Genomic DNA, 22,531 nt, shown 5'->3' on the forward strand with positions numbered 1-22,531 from the left:
GACCAGGCCTCTTCCGGAGAGTCAAAGTAGAGCTGGCGGTCCTTGTAAGTGACCCAGAGGCGAGCCGGCTGTAACAGGCCAAACTTCACCCCCTTCCTGTGAAGCACTCCCTTTGCCCGATTGAAACCAGCCCTTCTCTTCGCCACCTCCGCGCTCCAGTCCTGATAGATCCTGATCTCTGCATTCTCCCACTTGCTGCTCCTTTCCTTCTTCGCCCATCTCAGCACACACTCACGGTCAACAAAACGGTGAAAACGGACCAGCACCGCCCTAGGCGGCTCGTTCGGCCTGGGCTTCCTCAACACCACTTGATGGGCCCTCTCCAGCTCCAAGGGTCCTTGGAACGCGACTCCGTGCCCATTAACGAATTCAGCATCAAAACCACGTAGGCCCCCAAATCCGAACCTTCCAGCCCCTCCGGGAGGCCCAAAATCCGCAGGTTCTTCCGACGGGAGCGGTTCTCCATCTCCTCCATCCTTGCCAGCCATTTCCTCTGAAGCGCCTCGTACGACTCCACCTTCACTGCCAGGCCCAGGAGTTCGGCCTCGCTCTCCGAGGCCTTTTGCTGTAGCTCCCGGATCTCCGCACCCTGAGCCGTCTGAGTTGCCATGAGCTTGTTCAGCGAGGCCTTAAACGGCTCCAGGATCTCAGCTTTCAGCTCACTGAAGCAGCGATGGAGCAGCTCCTGCTGCTCCTGCGCCCACTGCTGCCACGCTTCCGGTTCCCCGCCCACCGCACCTTTCTCTGCTCCAAAGCCGATTTTTTGACAGTCCCGCTCCTGGTCCAGTCCATCCACCGGCAGCTGAGCACAGTGGATGTGTTTCCACCAGGGGAAAAGTCCAACCAGCACCGCTGCGGGCCCTTAAAAGAGCCCGAAAGTCCAAAAATAGCGGGAGCTACCGAACGTCTGGCTTAGCTCTGCATCGCCGCAACTGGAAGTCCTGGAGGGGAGCTTTGCGAGCTTGAGGGTGTTAGAGGAGAAATATGGGCTGGTAAGGAGAAATGACTTTAGGTACTTACAGGTGCAGGACTTTATACGCAGACAGGTCCCATCCTTCCCACGCCTCCCACCAGTAGGGATCCAGGACAGAATAGTCTCTGGAGGAGAAGGAAGAGAGGGTAGAGTCTCGGATATCTACAAGATGCTCATGAAGGGGGAAGAGTCCCAAACAGAGGAACTGAAACTCAAATGGGAGGAGGAACTCGGCGGAGAGATGGAGGACGGGGTATGGGCGGAAGCCCTGAGTAGGGTAAACTGAACCGCAATTTGTGCCAGGCTCAGCCTGATTCAGCTTAAGGTCGTTCACCGGGCCCACATGACTATGGCTCGGATGAGCAAATTCTTTGGGGTAGAGGACAAGTGCACTAGATGCGCGGGAGGACCAGCGAACCACGTACACATGTTTTGGGCATGCCCTAAGCTTAGGGGGTACTGGGAGGGATTTGCGGGTGTCATGTCTCGGGTACTGAAAACAAGGGAGGTGATGAGTCCAGAGGTGGCAATCTTCGGGGTTTCCGAAGATCCGGGAGTCCAGGAGGAGAAAGAGGCCGATGTTCTGGCCTTTGCTTCCCTGATAGCCCGGCGACGAATACTGCTGGCATGGAGGGACTCAAAACCCCCGAAAACCGAACTATGGCTTTCGGACATGTCGAGTTTTCTGGGTATGGAAAAAAACAAATTCGTCTTGAGGGGATCTGTATTGGGGTTCTCCCGAAGGTGGCAACCATTCATTGACTTCTTCGCGGGAGATTGAACATCAGCAGGGGGAGGGGGGGAGGTTAGAGTAGGAGGGATAAATAGGCGGGTAGTGTTTATGGGAGTGGACCGGTTATGTGCACTATGGTTTGGTTGAAGTGTTGGGTTTCCGTTGCTGTTTGCATATTTCTGTAACCTGTAACTGTTTACAATGCCAAAAAATACCTCCATAAAATTGTTTTTTAAAAATCTTTGTTTTTGATTAAAAGTGCTTAAGGCCTCTGTTGAATAGCACCTGAAAGGCAAGCCCTTGTGCTCCACGTAACCAAAATCAATAAACAATTGTTGGTCAGATGAACTCCATGATCTACTTTGGAGTTTTCTAAACCCTGGCCCATAACACTGCTCCCTGCACCGACCAATTTATGCCACTAGAAGGAGCCAAGTCAATCCAAAACCAGGCAGCTGGTGAGTGTCGTTTTTTTTATATCTAAACAAATCTTTGGTACTATACAATAACAAACACGATATGCAATGTATATAAAATTGAAAATGCCAATAAAAATATTTCAAAAAAGCAGTTTTTGTATCTAAAGATTATTTCATTTTTTTTTCTTAAAATTTAGAGTACCCAATTAATTTTTTCCAATTAAGGGGCAATTTAGCGTGGCCAATCCACCTCGCCTGCACATCTTTGGGGTTGTGGGTGTGAAACCCACGCAAACACGGGGAGATTGTGCAAACTCCACACGGACAGTGACCCAGAGCCAGGATTGTACCTGGGACCTCAGCGCCGTGAGACAGCAGGGCTAACCCACTGCACCACCGTGCTGCTCCTAGATTATTTCATTTCTGAATGTAGGAATTCGTTCAGCTTTTAAAAGAAAAAATCTAATAATAAAATCACTTAAAAGTTTAACCTGAAACAGTGGTTATTCCTAAGTCTACTTTACTTACTTAGCAATGCGGGACCCAGGATTGATGCTACTAAGTAGTAATAGATGGAATCTTCTGTGAAGGTATGGGTTATACCGGGAGATAACTTGAAAATATAGTTTGACCTGAATAGCACCCACCGAAGCCTGCATAGGAGTCAGGGAGTGAGAATCCCTGTTCACCATTTAGAATGTCGGCCCTTTTGGTATAGGGGGACTTCTAAGAATAGTGGTGAGTTTTCAACAACAGAGTGTGCAACTTTCCAATGTATGTTTTCATGTTTTTTTATCCTAATGATAAAGGTCCTAAAGTTCTGACTAAAATATTTAAAGATTTATTTCACAAGTTAATTCAGCAAGAAATCGACAGTGCTGCATATGTATGGAACAGTATTTCAATTTGTACATGAACATTAGCAGGTGAGAAATGTCCGAAAGAACGGATTCTCCGCCCCGCCGCGCCACATTCCTGCCTCGACCTGCCGGCGGGATTCTCGTTATGCCAGCCGGTCAATGGCATTTCCCATTGTGGGGCAGCCCCAAGCCATCGGGAAATCCTCGGATGCTGAGAAAACAGAGCATCCTGCCGGCGGAGAATCCCGCCCAATAACTCTGGTTTTAAAATAGATTTTGATGGAAACCAATGATTCATTAAGTTGCTTTACCTAAAATCGCGATTTTAAGGAATGTGATGACAACTTCCAAGTGAGGACTTCCTGGGCGCGATTCTCTGACCCCCACGCCGGGTGGGAGAATCGAGAGAGTGCCGGGCGAATCACGCCCTGGCACCCCCACGCAATTCTCCCACCCCCCAAAATGGCGTTTCACGTTTTGCGACAGGCCGCTTGGAGAATCGCCGTTTCTAACGGCGACCGGCGATTCTCCGGCCCGGATGGGCCGAGTGGCCTGCCGAACCCGACCGGTTCACGCCGGCGCCAACTACACCTGGTCACTGCATGCGTGAACATCGCGTGACCGCTGAATGTGGGGCCTGTGGGGAGAGGAGGGAGGATCGAGCACCAGGGGCGTGCTCAGGAGGTGTCTGGCCCGCGATCGGTGCCCACCGATTGTCGGGCCGGCGTCTCTAAAAGACGCACTCTTTTCCCTCCGCCGCCCCGCAAGATCAAGCTGCCATGTCTTGCAGGGCAGCGGAGGGGAAGACGGCAACCGCGCATGCTCGGGTGACGTCACTTAGGCACCGCCGGCCGCGCCGCTTTGACTCAAGCGTCAAGGCCCGGCGCGCGAAATTGACGCGCCATCACTCCTAGCCCCCCCCCCCCCCCCGGTTGGGGGGGGGGGGGGGGTGGAGAGAGAGAGAGAATAGGGGGTGAGGAGCGGCCTCCGACGCCAGAGTGAAACACTCCAGGTTTCATTCTGGCGTCGACTGTTTGTCCATCTTTGGGAGAATTTCGCCCCCTATACTTGCATTTGAGGGTGTGCAAGTAATGTTCACTGGATTGAACCGTGGGATGTTGTCCTATGAGGAGAGATTGAGTTGGCTAGGCCTACACTCCCTGGAGTTTAGAAGAATGAGAGATAATCTGATTGAAACAGAAGATTCTTAGAGGGCTTGACAGCATAAGTGCTAGGTAGATTTTTTCCCTGGCTGGAGAGGAAAAAACTAGAGGTCACAATATTCGAGTAAGCGTTTGAACATTTAGAATATTTCTGAATATAGGAATTCATTTAGGAGTGTACAGCTTTCCAATGTATGTTATCATGCTTTTTTGTCCTGATGAGAAAGGTCCTAAAGTACCTGACAATAATATTTAGAGATTTATTTTATTTCACAAGTTATTTTAGCAACTCCCATCGTACATTTGGGTGGGGGGGGCCAGAGATTAAGACGCCATTTAAAAATGCCATTCTGACCTCTTCCTACATTGAGGCGTTCCGGCAAGTGGAGCCCCTCTGTGCACAAAACGGGGCTATGTTCCCTGCTGAGGCCTCTTATCTAACGTGAATGCCATTTTAAGCGTTGTGTTTCTTGGCGCTGCGAGCGCCAGGAAACACACAGCTAACCCACTTGCTATGGGACTTTGTTCCCATTTAGTTAAATAGAATAGTGACAAGTACATGCCTTACATATATCGGCTGCAGCATATTTAGAATGCACTTTACTATACCTGTTACAGGTATAGTCCCGATCATTTCAAATGTAATTCAACCTCTGCATTCAAAGTTGCCATGTATCCTGCCCTCCATTTTATTTCTGACCACGCATGGTTTGGAATTTAACAGTATTTTTGTTTTTAAATGCCATTGTCAAATGTCATTCTTCCTTTCGTCAAGGATTGTATTTTGATTCCGAAGGATACGCTTTATCATTTCAATTTGATTTGATTTATTGTCAGTATTTTTCTGCGATAAAGGCAACGTACACAATACGTACATAGTAGACAAAAAGAATAATCAACAGAGTACATTGACAAATGGTACATCAACAAACAGTGATTGGTTACAGTGCAGAACAAGGGGCCAAACAAAGCAAATACATGAGCAACAGCAGCATAGAGCGTCGTGAATACTGTTCTTACTGGGTACAGATCAGTCCGAGGGAGAGTCGTTGTAGCTGTGGGGATGAAGCTGTTCCTGTGTCTGGATGTGCGGGTCTTCAGACTTCTGTACCTTCTGCCTGATGGAAGGGCCTGGAAGAAGGCACAGCCTGGGTGGGAGTGGTCTCTGATAATGCTGTCTGCCTTCCAGAGACAGCGCCAGGTGCATACAGAATCAATGTGAGGGTGGCAAGCTTGTGTGATGCCTTGGGCTGAGTTCACCATACTCTGCAGTTTCTTGTGATCAAGCGCAGTTAAATATGTAACCCTTTGAAATGCCACCAGATTCTTTATTCAAAGGACTATGTCATGTATGTTTTTCTTTGGTGCGAAAGTATTTTTCTGAGGAAATGAAGCTACATTCAGTCATAAGAGTTATTTTATTGTGGTAGATATCCACATATGAAGAAGTTCCCTTTATGCCAAGACATTTTTGATGGAAGCAATGTAAGTGCTTGAAGGAAATTGAAATGATCAGTTTTAGGGAAGTCTATGTTACAACTAAAAATATTTTTCTCTGGTCGAATGACAGTGGAGGGATCTGACTTCATGTGATATTGGGGCAGCAGGGTAGCATGGGGGGCAGCAGGGTAGCATGGTGGTTAGCATCAATGCTTCACAGCTCCAGGGTCCCAGGTTCGATTCCCGGCTGGGTCACTGTCTGTGTGGAGTCTGCACGTCCTCCCCCTGTGTGCGTGGGTTTCCTCCGGGTGCTCCGGTTTCCTCCCACAGTCCAAAGATGTGCGGGTTAGGTGGATTGGCCATGCTAAATTGCCCGTAGTGTCCTAAAAAGTAAGGTTAAGGGGGGGTTGTTGGGTTACGGGTATAGGGTGGATACGTGGGTTTGAGTAGGGTGATCATGGCTCGGCACAACATCGAAGGCCGAAGGGTCTGTTCTGTGCTGTACTGTTCTATGATATTCTTAAAATAGTTTGCAATTTAAATCACATTTTCAAATGGTTTCCAGTGCGAGGGAATTGCCCAATGGAAGTTTTGAACTTCTTGGGCAATTGTGCAGCTCTTACCTCAGAACTTTCAGGGGAGTTCCTCAACACATCTATGGATAACCCCAAATACACTGCCATCGAAGTACTTTCATATGAAAGAAAATGGACTGGGTCCTCCACTTCGCCGGCAGCACACTCATGCCCGCAGATTTCCAGACAGCGTGGGGATGCCCACAATGGGAAACCCCATTGGCTGCTGCTGGGACGGAGGATCCTGCTGCCAACGGGAGTGCACCGCACCAGACAACAAATGAGGCGGGATGGGGAATCCCACTCAATAACTTTGAACGCCATCTTCAGTGATCGAAAATGTCCTCGGAAAGAATGTTCTAAAAACCACATCCCCATTGAAATTATAATATCCCCTTTGATTCTAGATGTAAGAAAAATTTTATTTGAGGAATAAAGGCCAAGGTTCCTCCAGTTGAGCATGTCCTTTTTAAAATCTAGTATAACTATCATTTTACTTGCCAATGATAGCATCGTTGAGTAAAGTTCAATTAAAAATGTTATTTCATTGCAGAATGTCAGCAAGAAATGATTGCAGGATGATACAAACAAAGAGGGCAGTCAGATCATAGCCAAAAGGCTGGAGAACTGTGTTCCAGAGGTGGTCACAGAGGACCAAACGGGCTTTGTCAAAAGTAGACAGCTAACATCAGGCACCTGCTGAAAGTGATCATGACCCCATCCAGGGAGAGAACACCTGAGGTGATCATCTCCCTGGATGCAGAAAAGGCCTTTGACAGGGTCGAGTGGAAGTACCTCATAGAGGTACTGGAGTGGTTTGGGCTTCGACAGGGTTCACCTCCTGGGTGAAGCTCCTGTACAACGCTCCCATGGCGAGCGTATGGACAAAGAACACCAGTTCCCAGTAATTCGAGCTCAATAGGGGCACCAGGCATGAATGTCCATTGTCCCCGTTACTGTTCTCCCCAGAGATCGAACCACTAGCGATCACACTCAGAACAGTTAGGAACTGGAGGGGGATGCAAAGGGGAGGAGGCAGAGAACACAGAGTCTCGCTCTATGCGATGACCTGTTCCTCTACATCTCGCACCCACAAAGCAGCATGGAAGGAATCGCGCTCCTGAAAGTGTTTGGTGCCTTCTCAGGCTACAAACTCAACATGAGCAAAAGCGAGATCTTCTCGATGAACCCTCAAGGGGGAGGGACAGCACTGGTGGGACTGCTGTTTAAACAAGCCCGACACAAATTCCACTACCTGGGGATCCAAATCGCTCATGACTGGGCGGGGGTTCACAGGTGGAACCTGACCAGCCTGACAGAGGAAGTCAAAAAAGACCTGCAGAGATGGAACACACTCCCACTCTCCCTGACGGGAGAGAGTGCAGTCAGGGAGAGTGCAGACGATCAAAATGAACGTGCTGCCCAGGTACCTCTTCCTACATAGATTCATCCCGATCTATATCGCCAAAGCCTTTTTCAACTCACTGGACAAGTTAATCATGGCACTTGTATGTGGGTGGGAGACGGTGGAGGGGAGAATGCTAGGATCCCAAAGAAGGTCCTACAGAAAACAAAGTCCGGGGAGGGGCTAGGGGACTAGCCCTCCCAAACCTACAATACTATCACTGGGCAGTGACAGCAGAAAGAATAATGGGATAGATTGAGGAGCCAGAGGCCGAGTGGGTGCACACAGAGGAGGCCTCCTGCAGGGGGTCCTTGCTCCGGGAAGCCTTAGCCACGGTGGCACTCCCATCCCCACCCAAAAACACTCCAGCAACGCAGTGGTGGCAGCCACCTTCAGACTTGGAACCAGCTACGGCCTGACCGAAATGTCTGACAAAGCCACCATCTGCAATAACCATAGGGTTGTGCCAGCACTCATGGGCGCCACCTTTAAAAGGCGGAGACAGGATGGGGAGACACCGACAGTCAGGGACCTATACACCGATGGCAGGGTCACAACACTGGACGAACTGACAGGAGAGATTCCAGCTAGCTAAGAGCAACAATCTCAGATTCCTGCAGCTTAAAAGCTTCCTGCGGAAGGAGACAAGGACGTACCCCCGACCACCGCAACGGACACTACTAGAAGAACTATTGAATGCAGACATTCTGGATAGAGGAAACTAGCGACATGTACGATTGATAGACTGTCATGGACACGACGAGGAGGAAATTGGAGGAAGACTTGGAGCTCACAATAGTGTGGGGACTCTGGAGCGAAGCACTGCACAGAGTCAACTCTACCTCCAAGTGTGCAAGACTCAACCTAACGCAACTAAAAGTGATACATAGAGCCTACTTAACAAGAACCCGAATGAGTAGGTTCTTCCCGGAGGTGGAGGACAGATGTGAACGATGCCAAGGAGGCCCGGCCAACCACGACCACATGTTCTAGTCTTGTCCCAAACTTGCTGGGTACTGGACAGCCTTTTTCAAGGCAATGTCCAAAGTGGTGGGGATGAGGATGGAGCCAAGCCCGGGATCAGCTCGATCACTTCATGGGGAGGAGGGCAGACGCCCTTGCCTTTGACTCCCTGATTGCCCGCCGAGGAATTCTGTTTGGCAGGCGGTCAGCAGCACCACCTAAAGCTGCAGACTGGCTGTCCGACCTATCGGAATTTCTCCAAATGGAGAATATCAAATTTGGCATCCGAGAGTCAGAACATGAGAGCTTCCTCAAAACATGGGAGCCATTCGTCCAACTGTTCCGGGATCTATTTGTGGCCAACAAACAAAGAAACAGAAAAATGAGTAGCCAAGAGCCAGGGAAAGTAGCCAAGACATGATAGATGGGAGGGAGGACTGGGGGAGCGGAGGAGAGAGAGGCGGAGAAAGAGGGAGTAACCCCAAACAGCAGAAAAGAAAGGATTAGCAGAGAAGAAGGGGGCGGGATAGGGGACTGTTGTAGAGAAGGGGGAGGAGGTGAACAAAAGAGGGGAGCCATAAGGGAGGAAAGAGGAGGGAACACAATCTGGAGGGAGAGCACAGGAAACGACAACGGCCACAACAAGCACAGCAAGGCGAAAGAGAGAAAGAAAGAACAGGGAGAAGGAATGACAGATGGCCGAAGCTGAGGCAAATGGACAAAAACAAAAAAGAAAACCGACCAAGAGATGCAAGTGACATCAGGGACACTATGCAGGTGCCCCTACCATCCGGTTTTCTTTTACTCATTTTGTATATTTAAAAAAAGAGGGGAGAAATCCCCCCTTACTGGCATGTGGAATAAAATTTGTCTTGCTTCTTTGTATATATACTTCCTTTTCTCCCTTTGTTTTTAGATTTTTTACATTTCTTTTTGATTTCTCTGTGTGTACATTTGTAAGTATACATATATGAAACCCAATAAAAACATTTTCAAAAAAGTGGGCAATCAGTAGTACGCATACCTCTGCCAACTTATGTTTTACTCTATGTTTTTACAATTGCACAGCAATTCCTTGAGGTTTTTCCCTGCCTGGCTGATGCTCTAACTATAAAGCTCAAAAAGAAAGATTTTTATTAAGTGAATCCATCTCGCTGAGGAGGCTTCTGACCAATCCACATCCAACAGCCTGCTCTGAAAACTGTTCACATTTTGACAGCCGTGACAATTCCATCAAGCAGCTGAGACAATCAACAACATTCTAACCCATAACATTCCAGAAGAAAAAGTAAATTTACCCACCTCCCTATGTTAAAGGATCCTTTTCAAACAAAATTCAGGATCCAGATTCCCATCTTCTACAAAACTATTTAGTCTTACATGGGCCGTACCCTTTATGTGAACCACATCTAGTTGAAATCCATCCATTAATTTTTGGCGTGTATTGCCTACAAGCAAACAGACCAACAAACAGGCAAAAACATTATCACCGCCCAGCTTTAGTGGCAGAGGTAACAACATTTTCCATGATTGCAGCTGACTAATATTCTTCACTGATGGGATTTATCAAGGTATGTTTTCCAAATTCACATTAAAATATATTTTTCAGTTACTTTCTTGATATTTCTTGGAGATAACAATCTTAAGTTCTATTCTAATTAGCATTTTGTATCGTTCTTTCATACAGCAACGTTAAAATATAAAGACGATGTTATTTCTTACAAGGCTTATAATATGTTTTATATCAATGTCTTTTCCTTTCAGGCAGAAAAGTTGAATTATAAAGATAAAAAATTGAACATTGGTCCAGCGATAAGAAAACAACAAGTGGGGATTCCACGTATGTATGTAATAATTTTCCCCATTGTTGGTGACTAAAACGGAACAGGAATAGTGCTTTCATAGCTGCAGTAATAAAAATTCTCGGTTCATCAGCCAGCATGCTAGAAATAGGCAAAAGTCCTATTTCAGAGAGAGGCGGAGAAAGAGGGAGTAACCCCAAACAGCAGAAAAGAAAGGGGATTAGCCTGTTTCAAACACTAGCTTTCGGAGCACTGCTCCTTCCTCAGGTGAATGAAGAGGTATGTTCCAGAAACATATATATAGACAAAGTCAAAGATGCCAGACAATGCTTAGAATGCGAGCATTTGCAGGTAATTAAATCTTTACAGATCCAGAGATAGGGGTAATTACCCCCAGAAAAAAGAGGTGTGAATTGTCTCAAGCCAGGAGAGTTGGTAGGATTTTGCAAGCCCAGGCCAGATGGTGGGGGATGAATGTAATGCGACATGAATCCCAGGTCCCGGTTGAGGCCGCACTCATGTGTGCGGAACTTGGCTGTATGTTTCTGCTCAGCGATTCTGCGTTGTCGCGCTCCTGAAGGCCACCTTGGAAAACACTTACCCGGAGATCAGAGGCTGAATGTCCTTGACTGCTGAAGTGTTCCCCGACTGGAAGGAAACATTCCTGCCTGTGATTGTTGCGCGATGTCTGTTCATTCGTTGTCACAGCGTCTGCATGGTCTCGCCAATGTACCACACTTCGGGACATCCTTTCCTGCAGCATATGAGGTAGACAACATTGGATGACTTCCTACAGAAACTCAGCACCCATGGAGGACTTCCTACAGAAACCCATCACCCATGGAGGACTTCCTGCAGAAACTCAGCACCCATGGACCAGTTGAACGAGGAACATTCCTCGTCACAATAGACATCTTGGCACTCTACACCAGCATCCCCCAGCCTCAGTACTCAACACCGACAACTGCCAATCTCCAGACGCAATTCTGCAACTCATCCGCTTCATTCTGGATCACAACGTCTTCATCTTCAACAACAAGTTCTTCATCCAGACGCACAGAACAGCCATGGGGACCAAATTCGCACCTCAATATGCCAACATCTTCATGCACAAGTTTGAATAAGACCTCCTCACCGCACAGGACCTTCAACTGACGTTATACACCAGGTACATCAATGACATTTTTTTCCTTTGGACTCACGGCGATGATTCACTGAAACAACTACACGATGACATCAATAAGTTCCATCCCACCATCAGACTCACCATGGACTACTATCCAAAATCAGTTGCATTCTTGGACACACTCATCTCCATCAAGGACAGTCACCTCAGCACTTCGCTTTACCGCAAGCCCACGGATAACCTCACGATGCTCCATTTCTCCAGCTTCCACCCTAAACACATTAAAGAAGCCATCCCCTATGGACAAAACCTCCGAATACACAGGATCTGCTCAGACGAGGACGAGCGTTACAGACATCTACAGACGCAGAAAGATGCCCTTGTACGAACGGGATATGGCGCTCGACTCATCGATCAACAGTTTCAATGCGCCACAGCAAAAAACCGCACCGACCTCCTCAGAAGACAAACACGGGACACAACCGACAGAGTACCCTTTGTCGTCCAGTACTTTCCCGGAGCGGAGAAACTACAACAGCTTCTTCGCAGCCTTCAACACATGATCGATGAAGATGAACATCTTGCCAAGGTCATCTCCACACCCCACTACTTGCCTTCAGACAACCGCGCAACCTCAAACAAACCATTGTTTGCAGCAAACTACTCAGCCTTCAGAACAAAGACGACACCACACAACCATGCCATGGCAATCTCTGCAAGACGTGCCAGATCATCGACATGGATACCACCATTACACGTGAGAACACCACCCACCAGGTACGCGGTACATACTCGTGTGACTCGGCCAATGTTGTCTACCTCGTGAAAATATGTAAATCGCTTATTGTCACGAGTAGGCTTCAATGAAGTTACTGTGAAAAGCCCCTAGTCGCCACATTCCAGCACCTGTTCGGGGAGGCTGGCACGGGAATTGAACCGTACTGCTGGCCTGCTTGGTCTACTTTAAAATCCAGCGATTTAGCCCAGTGTGCTAAATCATTCACTACAGGAAAGGATGTCCCGAAGCGTGGTACATTGGCGAGAGCATGCAGACGCTGCAACAACGAATGAACGGACATTGCACGACAATCACCAGGCAGGAATGTTCCCTTCCAGTCGAGGTACGCTTCAGCAGTCAAGGACATTCAGCTTCTGATCTCCGGGTAAGCATTCTCCAAGGCGGCCTTCAGGACGCACGACAACGCAGAATCGCTGAGCAGAAACTTACAGCCAAGTTCCGCACACATGAGTGCGGCCTCAACCGGGACCTGGGATTCATGCCACATTACATTCATCCCCCACCATCTGGCCTGGGCTTGCAAAATCCTACCAACTCTCCTGGCTTGAGACAATTCACACCTCTTTTATCTGGGGTTACCCCTATCTCTGGATCTGTAAAGATTTAATTACCTGCACATGCTCGCATTCTAAGCATTGTCTGGCATCTTTGACTTTGTCTATATATATGTTTCTGGAACATACCTCTTCATTCACCTGAGGAAGGAGCAGTGCTCCGAAAGCTAGAGTTTGAAACAGACCTGTTGGACTTTAACCTGGTGCTGTAAGATTTCTTACTGTGCTCACCCCAGTCCAACGCCGGCATCTCCACATCATAAATAGGCAAGACATCAGGCAGGATCTTCCTCAAGTTATGTTGGTTTTTCGGACTATTGACAGTGAAAATTTGGCACAGTTTTGGCTGTTTTAAGGAATAGCTTAGAAATGTAATTAGCGGACTTCCGGTGGCAGCTATGAAGGAGTAAGTCGCACATTTGGTGGCTCCCGCTCGGGTCTGACTTTTTGGACCTTTCCCCCCAATTTTTTAGCGGACTTAGTTTGAAAAATAGATGAGAGAGGCAATTGTGTACTGGATTCCCACATCGGTGCATGGAAAGGAGGTCTAGAAATGCTCGCAATGGCAGAAACGGACGGACAGAGAAGGCTTGGGCTGAAGCTGCAGTGGGAGAAAGCATGGCAGATGACCGGACCACTGGCTTGTCGACCTAGCGGCCAGCGTAGCAGCTGATGGAAGTTATCCAGGAGGGCTTCGCCAAGCAGAAGCAGGACTGCTTGGACCCGATTAAAGAGTCAATTGCGCAGCTGGAGCTTAGATTGGATGCCCAAGATCGGGCGATCCAGAAAGTAGAGAAGGCGCTGGCTGACCAGGAGGAACATCAAACTGTGCTGGAGCTGGAGGTGGGGATGCTGAGAGACCAGCAGAAAAGGCTCCTGGAGAAGGTGGAGGACCTAGAGAATAGGTCCCGCCGGCAGAACTTGAGAATCGTTGGGCTCCCGGAGGGGCCCGAAGGAGCGGACGCTGGGACATACATAGTGGACATGTTCAAGAAGCTGCTGGGGGATGGGGCATTATCCCGACCCTTGGAGGTGGACAGGGCTCACAGAGCACTCGCGAGGAAGCCGCGAATGGGAGACCCCCCCCGAGGGCAATGGTGGTGAGATTCCACAGGTATTTGGAAAAGGAGCGTATTTTACAGTGGGCCAAGCAAACACGGAGCTGTAAATGGGAGAACAGTATCCTGCGGATCTATCAGGACCTGAGTGCAGAGGTGCCCAGGAGAAGAGCGGGGTTTCACCAGATCAGAGCAACCCTTTTTAAGAAAAAGGTGAAGTTCGGACTGCTGTATCCAGCCCATCTCTGGGTCATGTACGAGGAGCAACATTTTAAATTCGAGTCGCCTGAGGAAGCGCTGGACTTCGCGAAAAGGAAAGGACTGGTGGCGGACTGAGAACTTTTGAACTTTGCTGCAACATTCATGTTTTAAAAAGTTTCTCGTTTTTCATTTTGTGGACGCTATTTGTAATGCCTTCTGTATTGATTTGGGTCCAGTTGTAGAGCTGAGTGAGTTAAAGTTTACATTTGCACTGTTGGGGGATGGAGGCGTCTTTGTTTAGCGTTTTTTTTTCTGTCGGGCAATTGTGTTGGGATTGTTTGTCATTTGAATATGTGTGTATGAGTGGTGGGGAGGTAACGAGGGAACAACAGGTGGGAGAATGTCTGGCGCCAGGGGTGGGTGTCACCAAGCTAGCTGGGCGGGCTAGCTCACGGAAGCGTAGTAGGGGCGAGCAGATGTCAGGCTTATCAAAGGGGTCGATTTACATTGTGCTGTTACTAAGGGGAGGAGGGGGGAAAATGTTCTGCTGACGAGGGAGGGACTGTTGCTGAGGAACAGAGAGCAGGTCGGGGGCGGAGGCTGCCTGGGGGTGGGCCGGTCGGGGCGCGGGCTGGAGAGTGGCCCAAGAAAAGTGATGGCTGATCGGGAGGGGGGGGGGGGGGGGGGCGCGATGAGCCCTCCAACTAGGCTGATCACCTGGATTGTACGAGGGCTAAATGGGCCGGTCAAGAGGGCATGCGTGTTCGCGCATTTGAGAGGACTGAAGGCGGACGTGGTAATGCTGCAGGAGTTGCACCTTAGAGTAGCTGACCAGATTAGATTCATGAAAGGTTGGGTCGGACAGGTTTTTCACTTGGGACTGGACTCGAAGATTAGAGGGGTCACGATCCTGATCAACAAGCGGGCGGTGTTTGAGGCGGGAAGAATAGTTTTGGATGTGGGAGGTCAGCACATTATGGTCAGTGGGAAATTGGAGGGGGTGCAGGTGGTACTAGTAAATGTGTATGCGCCAAATTGGGACCATGTGGAGTTTTTAAAGAGGATGCTGGGGAAGATACAGGACCTGGATTCACAGAAGTTGTTCATGGGAGGGGACTGCAACACAGTTATTGACCCTGGTTTAGACTGGTCAAGCTCAAAAATGGGCAGGGTGCCAGCAATGGTAAAGGAACTAAAAAGGGTTCATGGGGGACGGGGACGGGGGGGACCCCAAGGAGTTTTGGGGGGGGGACCCCAAGGAGTTTTGGGCAGCCGAGGGTGAAGGAGTTCTCCTTCTACTCACACGTGCATAAAGTGTACTCCCGGATTGATTTCTTTATTCCGGGCAGGGCTTTACTGATGGGGGTGGTGGACACAGGGTACTCGGCGATCACAATCTGAGACCATGCTCTGCACTGGATTGACCTACAGGTTAGTAAAGACAGTAATCAGTGCCCGCACTGAGTGTTTTAGCTGACGAAGAGGTGTGTGGGCAGCTAAGGAAATGTATTCAGAACTACCTGGCAGTCACCGACACGGGCGCAGCAGTGGTCTGGGAAGCATTGAAGGCGGTGGTTAGAGGGGAGCTGATCTCGATACGGGCCCACAGGGAGAAGGTAGACAGGGCAGAGACAGACCGACTGGTAAAGGGGATACTATAGGTCGGCAGGAGGTATGCGGAGACCCCAGAAACGGGGGCTTTTAAGGGAACGGCTGAGGCTACAGGCGTAGTTCGGCTTGTTAACCACATGGAGGGCGGTGGAGCAGCTGAGGCGAGGGGGGCGATTTATGAGCATGGAGAGAAGGCTAGCAGAATGCTTGCACAGTAGCTTAGAAAGAGCGAGGCAGCCAGGGAGATAGGGAAAGTAAAGGATGGAGATGGGAACCTGGTTGGAGACTCAGCAGAGGTAAATAAGGCGTTTAATGAGTTTTATAGTAGGCTGTATGGGTCGGAACCCCCAACGGGGCCGGAGGGGATGAGGCACTTCCTAGGGGGGCTGAATTTCCCGAAGGTGGACGAGGAGCTCGTAGAAGGGCTGGGGGCCCCGATCGGGATGGAAGAGATAGCGGAGGGTCTGAAGGCCATGCAGTCGGGTAATGCCCCGGGGCCGGACGGGTACCCAGTGGAGTTCTATAAAAACGTCTCTGGGATATTGGGGCCTTTGTTTATGAGGACATTCAATGAGGCAAGGGAGAGAGGGGTGCTTCCCCCGACGATGTCACAGGCCATGATTTCGCTGATCCTGAAGTGGGACAAGAACCCGAAGCTGTGTGGGTCCTACAGGCCGATATCCCTATTGAATGTGGATGCCAAACTGCTGGCCAAAATTTTGTCCTCTAGGATTGAGGATTGTGTTCCGGACGTTATTGGGGAGGACCAGACGGGGTTTGTTAAGGGAAGACAGTTGGTGACCAATGTAAGAAGGCTATTAAACGTGATCCTGATGCCCCTGGAAGGTTGGGAGGTGGAGGTAGTGATCGCAATGGACGCAGAGAAGGCCTTTGATCGAGTAGAATGGAATATCTGTGGGAGGTACTGGGACGGTTCGGATTTGGACGGGGCGAGGCTTTATTGACTGGGTCAGGTTGCTGTATCAGGCTCCTGTGGCGAGCGAACGGATGAATAGGACAAACTCGGACTATTTTAGGCTGCATCGGGGGTGGCGAGACAGGGATGCCCCCTCTCCCCACTGTTGTTCGCGTCAGCCATAGAGCCGCTGGCAATTGCACTGAGAGCCTCAAGGGGATGGAGGGGGCTGGTCCCGGGGGGGTGGGGATGGAGCACAGAGTCTCGCTTTATGCTGACGACCTGCTCCTGTATGTATCGGACCCAGCAGAGGGGATGGAAGAAATCATGAGGATTCTGGGGGAATTTGGCCACTTTTCAGGGTATAAACTAAATATGGGGAGAAGTGAGATGTTTGCTCTCCATGCGAGAGGACAGGAGAGGCGACTGTGGGAGCTGTCGTTTAGACTGGTAGGGGGAAGTTTTCGGTATCTAGGCATCCAAGTGGCACGGGAATGAGAACGGCTGCACAAATTAAATCTGGCCGGACTAGTAGACCAAATGAAGGACGATTTTTGGAGGTGGGACGTGCTCCCATTGCCACTAGCTGGGAGGGTGCAGACGGTGAAGGTGACGGTCCTCCGGAGATTCCTGTTTGTGTTTCAGTGTCTCCCCATCTTTATTCCGCGGTCCTTTAAACGGGTCAACAAAGTGATCACTGGCTTTGTATGGGCGGGCAAGACCCTGCGAGTAAAGAGGGGAATGCTTGAGCGGAGCCAGGGAGAGGGCAGGCTGGCACTGCCAAACTTCAGTAACTACTGTTGGGCGGCGAATATAGCCATGATCCGGGGGGGGGGGGGGGGGGGGGTGTCGATCGGCATGGGGGCGTATGGAGGCGGCTTCATGTAAGGGCACCAGCTTAGGAGCGTTGATATCGGCGCCACTGCCGTTCCCGCTGGCACGGACTCCACCAGCCTCATGGTGGTGGCGGCCCCGGGAGTCTGGGGGAAATGGAGGAGACATGTCGACGCAGAGGGAGCATCAGTTTGGTCTCCAATCTGTAATAGTCACCGGTTTGCCCCGGGAAGGATGGATGGGGGGGGGGGGGGGGGGGGGGGAGGTTTAGGACATGGCATGGAGCAGGGATTGAGAGGATGGGGGATTTGTTTATAGCAGGGAGCTTTCCTAGCCTGAGGGAGCTGGAGGAGAAATTGGATTGGCGAGGGGAAATTAATTCGGGTACCTGCAGGTGCGGGACTTCCTACGTAGGTAGGTTTCAACCTTCCCACTCCTACCTCCAAGGGGGATACAGGACAGGGTAGTTTCCAGAGGGTGGGTGGGAGAAGGGAGGGTCTCTGACATTTACAAGGAACTTATGGGAGTCAGAAGAGACGCAGACTGAGGAGCTGAAGCGCAAGTGGGAAGATGAGTTGGGAGGAGAGATAAAGGATGGTCTATAGGCGGACGCGTTGAGTAGAGTTAACGTGTCCACAACATGTGCCAGGCTCAGCCTGATACAATTCAAGGTCGTTCACTGGGCTCACATGACAGTGGCCCGGATGAGCAGGTTCTTTGGAATAGAAGATAGGTGTGCAAAGTGTGCGGGAGGGCCAGCGAATCATGTCCATATGTCTGGACATGTCCAAAGCTGAGGGGTTTCTGGCAGGGGTTTGCAGATGTCATGTCCACGGTGTTAAAAACAAGGGTGGCACCGAGTCCAGAGGTGGTGATTTTCGGGATGTCGGAAGATCCAGGAATCCAGGATTCCAGGAAAGAGGCAGACATTCTGGCCTTTGCTTCCCTGATAGCCCAGAGACGGATATTATTAGCTTGGAATGACTCAAAGCTCCCAAAGTCGGAGACCTGGCTATCTGACATGGCTAGTTTTCTATGTTTGGAGAAAATCAAGTTCGCCCTGAGAGGGTCAATGTTAGGCTTTGCCCGGAGGTGGCAACCGTTCGTCGACTTCATTATGGAAAATTAATCGTCAGCAAAAGTGGGGGGGGGGGGTTAGTTTAGCTTAGAGTAGGGGGTTAAGAAAGGTGGGACCTGTAAGGGAGGAAGCCGACTTTTGCACTATGTTTATAGATTCATGTACGTTGTTTATTATTTTGTTGTTGTAAAACCAAAAAAACCTCAATAAAATGTTTATTAAAAAAAAGAAATGTAATTAGCAATCTACTAATGAAATCAATGTTCTCAGAAATCCCACAGACAAAACTATTTGCTCGATATTTGTGGTGAGCTATCCAATAGACAAAGCTATTTTTTTCTTAAAAATAAGTTATATTTCTTTGTCCATTTCAAGTTTGTTTTTTCTACCATATGTGTGCAGAATTTATTTTTTTGCATTGGCATAGCATAACATTTTCAATAAAATGACTAGACTTATTCCTGCATAGGCAAGTGGCTGTGACTGGTGAGCAATAATGAAAGTTGGAATCTTATGCCCACCCCCATGATGCGTTTGGTGTCAATGGGGCCTTTAATCAGGTGGAAGGGTAGCAGGTGGGAGCCCCGCCACCTTTCTGCTTCCAGCCTGATTACCCTGCCACCAACTGAACTTTTAAGTGGGCAGTTAATGCCTGTTTAAGGGCTTCATCCCGTATCCACTGGTATTAACCCAGGGATGGGCAGGGGACTCACCATATGGGGACCACAACAAACCAACTCTGTCAGGGTTGTTTGTGGGCTCAAGGAAGGGTCATCCGCTCAAAGGCACTCGGTGCCTGATGGAGGGACCTGGCATCGGGAAGGAGGAGGCATACTCAGAACTACCCACTACCCTTGCTGCTGAGCCATCACAACCCATGACACGTCTGTCAACATCACTCCAGCAGCAATCGTCTGCCTTGGGCTGGTGTTGTACTGGCAGCAGGCCCCTTCCTCTATGGGGCTGCTGTGCAATAGAACTGCTGACTACTGACTGGCTGGCAGCTCTCAACAGGCAATCTTCCACCACCACTTGATCCTGGGGGCAGGCCTGCTTTGGTGTCAGGTACCTGGGTGGAATAAGCTGCAGTGAGTCTTCCCTAAAAATGCCAACAGCCAAGACCCCCATTGCGTCCACGAGATCTGGCTAAAGTTTCTTAGAGAATGTTCATAGATTCATAGAATTTACAGTGGGCCATTCGTCCCATTGAGTCTGCACCGGTTTTTGGAAAGAGCACCCTACTTAAGCCCACACCTCCCTGTGACCCCAGCTAATTTTTTTTAATTTGGACACTAAAGGCAATTTATCATGGCCAATCCACCTAACCTGCACATCTTTGGACTGTGGGAGGAAACTGGAGCACCCAGAGGAAACCCACGCAGACACGGGGAGAACGTGCTGACTCTGCACAGACAGTGACCCAAGCCGGGAATTGAACCTGGGACCCTGGAGCTGTGAAGCAACTGTGCTAACCACTGTGCTACCGTGCTGCCCACTCTCATGTTGCTGATGAGAGCGAGTTGGGTATCTGACAGGAGGAAGCAACTTTGAACCTTGTTGTCAGCAAACAACAGATTAGAAGTTAGGGCTTCCTACTACCCTCCATCTGAAAAGGCCGTGCACACCCCGCAGATGGAGCAGACTAATGGAAAAAGAATCAGATTCTGAAAATTATACAACTGGACAGTATGCAAATTTAAAGCTTGTTTCTACTTCCCGAAATCCACAAAGAAGTTAACCCTATGAACCCATTATCTCAGCCTTTTCCCCCCTACTGAACTGATTTCTTCATACCTCAATTCTATTTTTTCTCCCATTGCCCTGTCTCCTGCTAACATCTGTGGTTCTCCTGACGCCCTCTGTCAAAACAGTTCTGCTTTTTGGCCTTAATTACCTCCTTTTCACCATATATCTGCAATCCTCCTAAATCTCTATCCCCCACAAGAATGCTGAGCCAGCCCCCATTCTCTTCTCCCCCCACCCCCCCTCTCCAGGCCACATTTCTTCATTGTCAAGGGCCCAATCAGTACCCGCCAACCATTACCCTCCTCAACTTGTTCTCAACACTGAACAACTTCTACTTTAACTCCACTCACTTTCTCCAAATGAACAATGGTGCTATGGGTACTTGCATGGGCCCTAACTATGCCTACTTGTGGAATATGTGGAGCATGCTTTGTCCAGTCCTACTCGGGCTGCCTTTCTGGTATATTGATGATTATATTAGTGTTTCCCTGAATTGGAACTTTAACCTTGCTTTCAATTTACACCCTGCTCTTGTCTTCACATGGTTTATTTCCGACTCTTCCCGTCCTTAACTTCTTTATCTCAATATTTGTAGATACGTTTTCAACCAATATTCACTTAGTCCACTGGCTACCATAATTACCTTGGCTATATTTCCTCACACCGTTTTCTGTGAGGTCTGTATCATCCCAAGTTTTCTATCTCCATCAAGCCTTTTGAATAATGTAGCCTTCCATAGAAAGCAAAGAGTGGGGATTAATGGGTGTTTCTCTGGTTGGCAATCAGTAGCTAGTGGTGTCCCTCAGGGATCCGTGTTGGGCCCACAATTGTTCACAATTTACATAGATGATTTGGAGTTGGGGACCAAGGGCAATGTGTCCAAGTTTGCAGATGACACTAAGATGAGTGGTAAAGCGAAAAGTGCAGAGGATACTGGAAGGGTCTGGCAGATGGAATACAATGTTGACAAATGTGAGGTTATCCATTTTGGTAGGAATAACAGCAAACGGGATTATTATTTAAACGATAAAATATTAAAGCATGCCGCTGTGCAGAGAGACCTGGGTGTGCTAGTGCATGAGTCACAGAAAGTTGGTTTACAGGTACAACAGATGATTAAGAAGGCAAATGGAATTTTGTCCTTCATTGCTAGAGGGATGGAGTTTAAGACTAGGGAGGTTATGTTGCAATTGTATAAGGTGTTAGTGAGGCCACACCTGGAGTATTGTGTTCAGTTTTGGTCTCCTTACTTGAGAAAGAATATACTGGCACTGGAGGGTGTGCAGAGGAGATTCACTAGGTTAATACCAGAGCTGAAGGGGTTGAATTACGAGGAGAGGTTGAGTAGACTGGGACTGTACTCGTTGGAATTTAGAAAGATGAGGGGGGATCTTATAGAAACATTTAAAATTATGAAGGGAATAGATAGGATAGATGCGGGCAGGTTGTTTCCACTGGCGGGTGAAAGCAGAACAAGGGGACATAGCCTCAAAATAAGGGGAAGTAGATTTAGGACTGAGTTTAGGAGGAACTTCTTCACCCAAAGGGTTGTGAATCTATGGAATTCCTTGCCCAGTGAAGCAGTTGAGGCTCCTTCATTAAATGGGCCGGAAAGTGGAGCTGAGTCCACAAAAGATCAGCCATGATCTAATTGAATGGCGGAGCAGGCTCGATGGGCCAGATGGCCTACTCCTGCTCCTAGTTCTTATGTTCATACTCGTGGGAACCAAGGATCCCCCTGCTGCAGGGCCCTTGAGCATGTCCATTCTATTTGACGCAATACTGCTCTTTCCTTTCCTCACCTTCCCAGACCCACAATAAGGTTCCCTGTATCGTCACCATCAACCCTACCAACCTCCATATTTAACAAATCATACTTCATCATTCCTGCCACCTCCATCATGATGCACCCACCACAGCATCTTCCCTTCCCCTCCCCTCTTCGGCATTCCGAAGAGACCGTTCCTTCCACGATACCATACTCCTTAGTCACCTCCAACAACTCCTCCCTTTCCACAGCATCATACAGGTGCAGATGTAATACCTGCCGTCTTTCCTCCTCTCCTCACCATTCAAGGCCCAAACACCCCTTCCAGGTGAAACAGCGATTTATGTGCACTGTGCATTCTGTATTTGCTGCTCACAGTATGGTCTCCTTTACATTGGGAAACCAAACACAGACTGAGTGTACCTGCAGTGTTAACTATGTTTCTTTCTCCAGGCATGCTATCTGATCTGCTAAGCATTTACAATTTTTCTGTTTTTGGTTAGACAC

The 22,531-nt window shown here is 49.0% G+C and overlaps 1 protein-coding gene across 5 annotated transcripts in view; it reads left to right on the top strand.

Annotated features, from left to right (window-relative positions):
* The window catches only part of LOC119961774 (protein boule-like), a 240,951-nt gene that overhangs the window by 96,535 nt on the left and 121,885 nt on the right, over positions 1-22,531 (top strand). For all 5 annotated transcript variants that reach the window (XM_038789076.1, XM_038789074.1, XM_038789073.1 and 2 more), the window contains exon 5: positions 10,296-10,371. In XM_038789076.1, the coding sequence (XP_038645004.1) occupies positions 10,296-10,371 (76 nt within the window). The remainder of the gene's footprint in view (positions 1-10,295; positions 10,372-22,531) is intronic.

This window comes from Scyliorhinus canicula, chromosome 2 (assembly GCF_902713615.1).
Source record: "Scyliorhinus canicula chromosome 2, sScyCan1.1, whole genome shotgun sequence".
Classification (NCBI taxonomy): domain Eukaryota; kingdom Metazoa; phylum Chordata; class Chondrichthyes; order Carcharhiniformes; family Scyliorhinidae; genus Scyliorhinus; species Scyliorhinus canicula.